The sequence below is a fragment of the Phacochoerus africanus genome, chromosome 4, assembly GCF_016906955.1.
Source record: "Phacochoerus africanus isolate WHEZ1 chromosome 4, ROS_Pafr_v1, whole genome shotgun sequence".
Taxonomy (NCBI): domain Eukaryota; kingdom Metazoa; phylum Chordata; class Mammalia; order Artiodactyla; family Suidae; genus Phacochoerus; species Phacochoerus africanus.
Genome location: NC_062547.1, coordinates 140,874,930 through 140,884,220, shown reverse-complemented (window position 1 = coordinate 140,884,220; position 9,291 = coordinate 140,874,930). Strand labels below are relative to the sequence as shown.

At 61.6% G+C, this 9,291-nt stretch overlaps 1 protein-coding gene across 1 annotated transcript in view; it reads left to right on the top strand.

The window, feature by feature from the left end:
* Positions 1 to 6,156, top strand: part of SIL1 (SIL1 nucleotide exchange factor) — a 172,619-nt gene extending 166,463 nt beyond the window's left edge. The window contains 4 exon segments of the mRNA XM_047778744.1: positions 1,434 to 1,459; positions 1,462 to 1,529; positions 1,935 to 2,102; positions 5,637 to 6,156. Coding sequence (XP_047634700.1) covers positions 1,434 to 1,459; positions 1,462 to 1,529; positions 1,935 to 2,102; positions 5,637 to 5,993 — 619 coding nt within the window. The 3' untranslated portion in view covers positions 5,994 to 6,156.
* Positions 6,157 to 9,291: the final 3,135 nt, after the last annotated feature.

The following is a 9,291-nucleotide window of genomic DNA, read 5'->3' as shown; positions in this document are numbered from 1 at the left end:
GAGAAGAGAGAGAGAATAGGAGAGAGAAACGAGAAGAGCAGAGATAGAGAGAGTAAGGATAGAGAGAAAAGAGAAAGAGAGAGAAGGACAAGAGAAAGAGAGAATGCAGAAAGAGAGAGAAGTTGCGAGGAGAGAGAGAAGAAGAGATGAGAGAAGAAGAGAAATGGCGAGGAGAATCGGAAGCGAAGAGATATATAAAGGTCTAAAATCCGCGACTCGCGCTGCTCACCTTCTAACGAGTATAGCCTAGGATAGATATAATCGGGGAGCAAGCGATAGAGCCTATATATCGAATCCTCTATCCTCTCTATTACTATCTCTATCCTCTTCTCTCTATCCTCTCTCTCTCTCTCTCATCACCGCCCCCCCTTTTCTCTTTTGTTTGTGCCTTGCCTCATTCACCAGGACACTCTTAGGGCCCCCTGCCAAGGTGGCGGTTGGGAGGAACAGGTGCTTTGGGGGTCTCTGGGGCTGGTGGCCACGCTCCGCTGAGCCAGCTGGAGGCAGAGGTGTGCTTGCTGTGTGGGTGAGCGGGACAGCCGTGTCTCACCCGTGGCCTGGCCCCTCCAGGCCCCTCCCCATGCTGCCGGCCTCAGGCTTTGTACACGCCTGCCTGCACCTTTCTTTCCTGCGGCCTCATCAGTTGCTGCTGAGGGAGCCTTGCGAGGGCCTGTCAGTTTGATCTCAGAAAGCAGGGGTCCCCAGCCATGTTCCCTGTCGGGCCCCCTGCCCTAGAGGAAGTCCCTCCCTCCTTCTGTTCAGGAGGCCTGTTGCCTAAAACGTTGCTTTGAAGCTCATCACTCTTCTCCAGCCCAGAATGGGGCCGGGAGTTGCAGGGGCAGCTCTGGGTTTTGAGTGTTTCCTTCACTCCCCACTGTCCAGGGCCCTGCGCCATGGCCGGCCCTGGGCTGAGATACAGGGACAAAAGTGGAGAGTCCAGCGGGGTGCTGGCTGGGTCGGTCTGGCTGGGTCGGTCTGTTTTAGGACCTGCTCAGGGGGTCAGAGGCTCCCCGCCCCTTGTTCTTTCTTCCGCCTTCCTCCCTCCAGCATCTCTTCCATGGTGTCTGTGTGCTCGAGGGTCGGCTTGGGGACATGGAGGAGGAAGGACACTGAAGTGGCCCCTTTAGCGTCCCAGGGATCTTAAGACGGTTAGGGGTGATTTTCATTCCCAGATCAGCCCAAACTGGTGGCCGTGGGGGAACGGGCGCTGGTCTGGAGCCCTTGGCCCTGTTGTCTGTGCCACAGGCCGTTGTGTTCACGCGGACCTACACCAGTTTGTTTCCACCTTCCCAGCTCAATTCCAGCTGTTCTGGAGCGGGCACCCCTGCGCCCCTTGCTCCTCTCCAGGGCCGGCTGCCTGGATGGGGCCCGGGAACGTGCCCCCCAGCTGGTGAGGAGGCACAGAGTCATGCTTTGCTCTGCTTCTTCCCCAGCAACCCAAAGGTCCAGGTGGAAGCCGTGGAGGGGGAGCCCTGCAGAAATTGCTGGTCATTCTGGCCACTGAGCAGCCTCTCACTGCAAAGAAGAAGGTAGGTTTCTGCTCCCCTTCTCCTGCCCAGACCCGCATGCCCGTGGAGCCTGAGCAGCAAGAGTCCCTTTCTAGGCTGTGCCCGTCACTGTGGGCACCGGGATGGTCGTCCAGTGGATGGCATAGGCAGCAGAGGCCCCCTCGCCTAAGGAAGCGCAATAGCACGCGAGGTGTCTGGAGGCCCGGGTTCAGCTCCCGCAGTGCAGTCTGGGGCCCACCACCCTGGTTCCTGCCCTGCGCCTCCTTTTGTCCCCTGGGAGACGTTGAAGGTGTCTGAGGTCTCTCCTGGCTCTCATAGCCCTAAGGCCTGGGCTCTACCCTAGGGTGGCGGGTGGTTCCCGAGGAGTGGCAGGGCTAGGGTCGTTGGGGCACCTGCCCCTCCCCACCTGCATCTGTGCCTCCCCAGGTCCTGTTTGCCCTGTGCTCCCTATTACGACACTTCCCGTACGCCCAGCAGCAGTTCCCTGAAGATGGGGGGGCTGCAGGTCCTGAGAGTCTGGTCCAGGAGAAGGGCACGGAGGTGCTGGCCGTGCGTGTGGTCACTCTGCTCTACGACCTGGTCACGAGAAGGTGGGTGCCCAGCCTGCCTCGTGCTGTGCTCTGTGTCTGCCCCTGGCCGTCTGACCCTCCCTTCTGTCCATCCCTTCCATCTGTCCCTGCACCCGCAGAGCTGGGTGTCCCTGAGCTGGGCAGACACGGGGCTGGTGAGGAGGGGGGCTGCTGGCAGCGGTCAGGGCTAAGGGTGCAAGCCCGGGGGTCAGCGTGACTGAAGCCAGCAACAGCCAGGGTCAGCCCTCCATGGGATGAAAGGTCATCTGGCAGAAACACGGGTGGAGGTGCCCAGGAGCAGGTGGGCTGGAGCAGCTGTGTCAGGGAGCCCTCCCAGCAGCCAGGGGACAGAGGAGCCAGGGGCTGGAATGAAGATGGACCTTAAGATTCTAGAAACCTGGGTGTTCCTCCTCTGGAAGTGTGGCTCTGGGCAGGGGCCCAGAATGGCAGCCCTCCAGGGCCCCAGGGACCCCGGGGGCATGCCGCCTGCAGGGGACTTGGTGCCCAGCCCACTTCTGTCTTTGTGAGCCTGGAAAGTGTCTTAATCAAGAGAAGGTCAAACCAGCCAGGTCTGATCTTAATGCAGCTGCAGAGAGCATCGGCAGGCTTTTCTCAGGTGCCTCTCTGGGGCCGCACGCGCCCCTACAGCCGTCTGCAGGTTCGTGGCGCGGGGCGGACAGCAGCTGCTGGAACCACTGCTAAGTCGGAGGCAGAGGCCCAGCCCCTTCCCCCCGCCTCTCCCCGTAGTGTGCGCCCGCCCCCAGGCCTCAGGATCCGGATCGCTGCTGCTGCCTCTCTCTGCAGCTCTTGGCTTCTGTCTGTCTCTCAGTCTCAGTCTCCCATTCACTCGCTCACTTACTCTCTGACTCCCTCCCCCCCACCCAACCCCGCAACGCTGCAGAACAGCAGGCAGCCATGGGATGCTCAGACCCAGTTCACCAGGCCTGGGCCACACCTGACATCCTGGGAGTGGGCCAGGGCGCCTGCGGGAGCAACTGTGCATGGCTTGGCGTTTCCCAGGAGAAGCCCATCACTTTCCTCTGGTGTTTTGGGTGTCCCTTTGCTGCCGCAGCCCCGGGCACTGTGACATTGGCTCGCCTCCAGAGAGCTACCACTGGCAGTCTCACCAGGGTAGCCTGCGTCTGCTGGGCTCTGGATTCCGCCTTCGAGGTTTTTGGGGGTGCTGGGAAGATCAGGGAGGGACTGGGCTCTCTCGGCCAACAGTGCAAGAGGAGAACGGTGGGGGCCGTTAGCCGGGAGCGTGAGGACAGATGGCAGCTGGACACCATGCATGAGACAGTCAGGGCTTCTTGTTCTTGTGGCTTCTCAGAAAGAATGAAGAACTAGCCAGGCCGAGGGTGGCTGCAGAGCTGCCTGAAGAGAGGGGGGTGTTGTGTTGCCAGCAGGGGTGCCATGCGCGTGAGGGCATCGCTGGCATGGAGAGGTAGCGGCTGACCCTGCCGAGCTCCTACGGGAGTGTAGACCTGCCTCACAGGTTTTGGGGTCACTGGCTCGCCCCTTCTGTGGCCCGCCAGGCCCAGCCATTTCTTCCTCTGTCTCTTGGCGGGGCCTCTACCAAGAAAATGCCTCCTGTCATCTGAGAGCTGGGATGCCTGCCTGTGGTCATGAGCCCATGTCCCCTTCCCTGGAGCCAAAGGGCTTCGGGGTGACCCGCCCACTGGTTCCTTCCACACGTGCTGACTGGGGCCTGCCCTGCCTGATACTGTGCCAGGTTCACGGCCCTGCCCTCCTGGTGCTGTCATGCAGATGTTTGTCAGAGAGCCTCTGAGCACACACAGATCGTGGAGGCAGTGATGGGGGCCCTGACCTCTTCTGGGAAGTCAAGGGAGGTGCCGGATCGGGGCTGAGTCAGGTTGGCTGTGGAGTTGGGGTTGGGTGAGGGGTGCCTGGAAGTGGGAGCCTCACCCCCACAAGCCCTGGGGGAGAGCGTGTACAGGGCGGTGCCTGAGCGCAGGGCGGCCAGATCCCCAAGAGCCTCCCTGTCCCAAGGAAGGGGGTCCGTCCTCATCAGAAATGCTGGTTTGGGAAGGGTTTGGGCAGGCCTGACTGGATGCTGCAGGCTGGGGGCAGGAGGCAGGGCACTGCAGGGCCCGTGGGCAGAGGGTGCCGAGGGCTGGGGTGGGGTTTGGAGGTGGAGCTGGCAGGACTTGGGACTAGGTTGGAGAGGACTACCAGGGTGTCCCTCTCGGCCATTTTTGTCTCAGGAGGCTGGCTCTTCATCTCTCCTGCTTCTTTTGCCAGTTCCAGGGGGCCCCAAGGCCGTCATGTGGTCCCCTGTGACCCCTGATCTTTTTTCTGGGCTTCCCTCTTGCCTTTCCCATCGTCTGCATGCCTCATCCTCCCCTGGAGTTAGGGTAGGGATTCCTTCTTGCGTATAATACCCCCAGTAAGGGCCGTCTCTGCCCGCTGCCCGCGCTCCAGCTCTGCCTGGCCTTCCTCTGAGGTTTGAAATGAGCTGACAGACTCCCGGGGGCTTGCCGGGACTGTCGAGTGCCCAGTGCTCTGCATTGTGAAATAAGTTGGTAACCTGTCGGGTTTAAGGTGTTTCCTTTACTGCCTGGGAAGCCTGGCAGAATTGGTTCCCACCCTATCCTGATGGAGCCGGTTTCTCCACTTAACCAGCACCGGCCATGCATGTGCCTTCCTGCCCAGATGTTCCTCAGCTCCCCAGGTCCTCGGCACGGTGGCCGCCCTCCTTGGAGGGATGCCCAGGTGTTCCAGGCCGCTGGCCCTCCTGCCCCATCGGCCAGAACAGTCTGCTGTTTTACCGGCGTGAGGCGGGCGAGGCCTGTTGTTGTGACCCTCCTGTGTGTGTGGACCTTCCACCCTCGTCCCCTTGGACGCCTGCCTCAGACTCAGGGAAGTGCCAGCCTCCTGTGTCTGCGTACCCTGACTCCCCTGAGGGGCGGAGCTGCACTTGTGGCCGTGCTGCTGCTGCCGCTGGTGCAGCTAATGTCTCTTGGTGGCGAAGTTCACGTTGTGGGTGTGCTCCGGGCGCTGCTGCGTGTTCACTGTCCCTCTGAGTCCTCCGAGCAGTCCAGAGGCAGTTACGTCGTCTCCGTGTAAGAGGTGATGACACTGGGTCTTGGCGAGCCGAAGGGCCAGCCCAGACCATTCAGAGGTCAGTGGGGGAGCAGGAATTTGAACCCAGGCTGTTTGCCTCCACACTGCCTGGCTGGATGAAAAGGTGTCATGCTGTTGAGGAATTCCTCCGTTAATTTTTACCCTCCTGCTAGATCCTGAGCTCCTTGAAGCCAAGGGCCATGTCTCCATCTTGGTTTCTCCAGCATCTGGCGTGCCACACGATGGTTTTTGATGAGGGGGTGGTTGGGCAGATGGGTGGCTAGACGGGTGAGTTGCAGAGCCTCAGTAGGGCCGTGAATCCAGCTGCCCTTCTCCCACGAAGGGCCTTCGAGGCCCGAGGGGATGGAGGCAGAGGGTGCAGACTCGCGGGTACCTTCAGGTCCGAAGGGCAGCGCTGACTGTTCTGCGTTCTCTCTCCGCCTCTTCCCCTGGCTCTTGGCCATGCGGATGGCAGATGTTTGCTGAGGAGGAGGCCGAGCTGACCCGGGAGACATCCCCAGAGAAGCTACAGCAGTATCGCCAGGTGCACCTCCTGCCAGGCCTTCGGGAACAGGGCTGGTGCGAGATCACTGCCCACCTCCTGGCACTGCCAGAGCACGATGCCCGTGAAAAGGTGCTGCAGACGCTGGGCGCCCTCCTGGCCACCTGCCGGGACCACTACCGTCGAGACCCGCAGCTCAGCAGGACGCTGGTCAGCCTGCAGGCTGAGTACCAGGCTCTGGCGGCCCTGGAGCTCCGCGAGGGTGAGGATGAGGGTTACTTCCGGGAACTCCTGGGTGCCATCAACAGCCTGCTGACCGAGCTGAGATGAAGCTGCCCCGGACGCTGGGACTGGACCAGGATGCTGCTAGTGAGGCTGGCGGGCACCGGCTTGGGTGGACTCTTCAGGGGATACCTGGCAGGAGGGAGGACCCTCGGGGCCTGGGCGTCACCTGGGCAGGGCTGACTTGGCCATTAAATGGAGGCATGAAGGACTTGTCTGTGTGTCTGCTGTTGTCTATGCAGACTGGGCACAGCCCTGGTGCTCATGGGGCGATAGGCCCCTGAGGTCCCCTGGGGACATGCCGGAAGGTCAGTCCGGCGTGTCCGGTAGCAGCCCCGTGGGAAGGGTCTGGGCCAGGGGTTGGAAAACCCCAGCTCTGGGACCCAGCCCTTTACCAGCCAGTGGTTCTGGGACTTTGGGAAGTCACTTAGCTGCCCTGAGACTGTTGCCTCGCCTGTCAAAGGGGCATGTCATCGCATAAAGCACCACACCAGGGCCCGGCACTTGTGGTCGTCCCCTCCGTGACCCCGCTGTGAGGGGATCTGGGGAGTCCTCTCACTGCCCCCCCACCCCACTCTGTGCCTGTGTAGTAGTTTCGAGGCCCCTGGCACGGGTGGAAGCCAGAGGGCATCTCCACATGCAGGGATGCCGTGGTGGCCCAGGCAGCTGATGGGCGGGGCTGGAGCTATTGGCACGGGGGCCTGGGTGGCAGGACTGGGGGTGATTGCCGCGCTCTGGAGGCCTTTGGGTGTAGGCCTCACTCTAGGAGAGGAGAGAGCTCCCTAAAGCTGGGAGTGGGAGCCCAAGCCTGCCAGCCCACCCGACAGGGCAGAGGTGCCGCTCCGTGCCCCTCGTCCTGCCCCCGTGTCTGTGCTGAGCTGCGCCCAGCTGCCCAGCCACCCAGCCAGAGGAGGCGGCCTTGGAGGAGGCAGGGGCAGCCGAGCCTGACAAGTCGTGGCCCCCACCCCAGAGGCTGAGCACCCGGGCTGGGAGCCTGCCGCAAGTTGCCACGGCAACCCTGCTCTAGGCTTTCCTGATTTGGAGTCTGGTGCGTTTGTTTTTCAGCCTTTCCCATTGCACCAGAGGCTCACTCCTGCTGCTCAGGCAGCCCCTCCCAGCCTCTCTGCAGAAATCTCCCCATTCTGAACTTGCATGTAGAAATCTCAGCTTCACAAGCCAAGAGGAAACGGGGGCCCGGAGAAATCTGGTGCAAGTTGGTGGCTTTGTCCCTGCAGTCCCTTTGCTCAGCCTCAGACCCTCTCCTGCCCACTTCATGCCACAACACACAGGAAACCTGAGCTCTCCCGGCTGTGGGGCGGGGAGGAAGCAGGAGCCCGAGAAGCCAGGTAGCCTGCCTGTTCTGTAGCAGAGCAAGGCAGGGTCCAGAGAGGAGGGGCTGGGACCTGGCTAAGGCCAAAGTCAAGAGTCACTTTATTTTTATTTATTTATTCATGTATTTATTATTTGTTGTGTCCACAGCATATGGAAATTCCCAGACCCAAGCCCACTGCAGTGACAATGCCGGATCCTTAACCTGCTGAGCCACCAGAGAACTCCAAGAGTCACTTTAAAGATGGTGCTAAGAGACTGTGCAGGTGGATTTGAGAACGGGGGAGGGGGAGGGGAAGGGGCGGGGTGATGGGGCTGCCCTTGGCACAAGCAGCGAGGGGAACTTGGGGCTGGGAACCAGTCTAGTCGGGGCCTCATTCTGGCAGAAGTGAGACTGAGCCTGTAGGAGCAGGTGCAGTCTTCGGGTGAGACTGGCAAGGGCATGGGGGTGTGGGAGGAGGCCTCGCGAGGCCCCAGGGTGACGATGTCAGGCCAGGGCTGGGGATCCCTTGAGGCCTCTGTAACCCCCGGGATCTGACCTGGGATGTGGGAAGGGGGCCCCATGGGAAGAGGCACACTAGTATAGAGCCCTAATTCTCTCGCAGGTATGCCGCATAAAACAGCAGGTCTGTAATGTAGAAAGGAGATTGGAGCCGTGAAATTGGGGTTGGCGGGGGGGAGACCTGCCCCAGGCTGCTGAGCCCACAGCCGGGTGACGGGGCCACTTCTGCTCTATTCCCTACCTCACATGGCACGGACAAGAGGTAGGAGGTGAAGCTTGTTCTGCAGTCTGTCTTCTCAGTGGCCTCCTCAGCTTTGTCCTGGGTCTCTGACTTCTTGGTGCTGGGCCCTGAAGCAGGCCCTCCTAGTAGACAGGCCGCGGCGGGACCCAGGGCCACGGCTCAGGCTCGGGGCCCCGTGGGTGCGGGTTCTGGTTCCAGCACCCAGTTCATCACTGACTGTTGTCTGCAGGTCCAGGAGGAGCCCTTCTCTGCCTTCCCGTTGGGCGCCGTCCCGGGAGCTGCAGCCAAGCAGTGTGACCTGGGCTTGAACTTAGGCACGAAAGGGTAATGGGGAGCTCCAGCCACCGAACTTGGGGTGATGCAGCTTCTCCCTCCGCATGGCTCTTCTCCCACCCCTTTCACGTGGTGGGGCCACAGGGCTCTTGGCCTTCTGGCCAGACCTGGACTGAGAGCCGTCCCTGGCTGGCACCTGTAGTCCCTGGAGGGGTTGTGGCTCACGGCTCCTCAGCTGGTCGGAAGGCTCTCTGTGTGGGAGGATGGCAGGGAGAGCGGTGGTGGCCTTAGGACCCCTCCCCACCGCTCAGCAGGCTGGGTTTATTGTTAATCCACTCCGTCTGGGTTAGGCCTCACAGCCCTGAGATTTCTCAGTCACAGGCTCAGCCGCCAGGAGCTCACAGTCTGCTTGGGAGGCCACGCGGCGTGACATGCTGTGATGGGGGCGGCCTCGGTGAGTTGCCCCTAGTTGAGCAGGTCAAGGAAGGCCTCCCAGAGCCAGTGGTAGCCACACTGTGGCTGGAAGGACATTTGCAGAAGCAGCCGATGGCTGGGAAAGGATTTCCAGCCCCAAGATACAGGAAGGCCTGAGGCTGAGAGAGGGGGCTCCCGTTTGAGGAGCCCAGCGTTCAGCAGAGCTGGAGGAGGTGGTGGGGCCTCGTTCTGCAGTGCCTTGCCAGCCTGCCAGAGAGGGTGCCCTCATCCTGATGGAACAGGGAGCAAGGGTTTGGTTGGGTGTTCATTCTCCTGGCTGCTGCTCACCTGTTCATTCCTGCATTCTCCAGGCTGCCTCAATACTCCTAGGAGCCCGGGCACGAGCGGTTAGTGGCCTGGGAGTGGGGGGTGGATGATGGCACATCAGTGTGTCGTGCGATGTCTGAGCGTCGGTGCCAACAACCACGAAGGCAGGAGATGCCGACACGGGGGCGAGGAGGGCCGGGGAGGCCTCTCTGCGGAGGCGCGCGGCGGGCGGCGGGGCGGCCGTGAGCCCGGTGGGCATC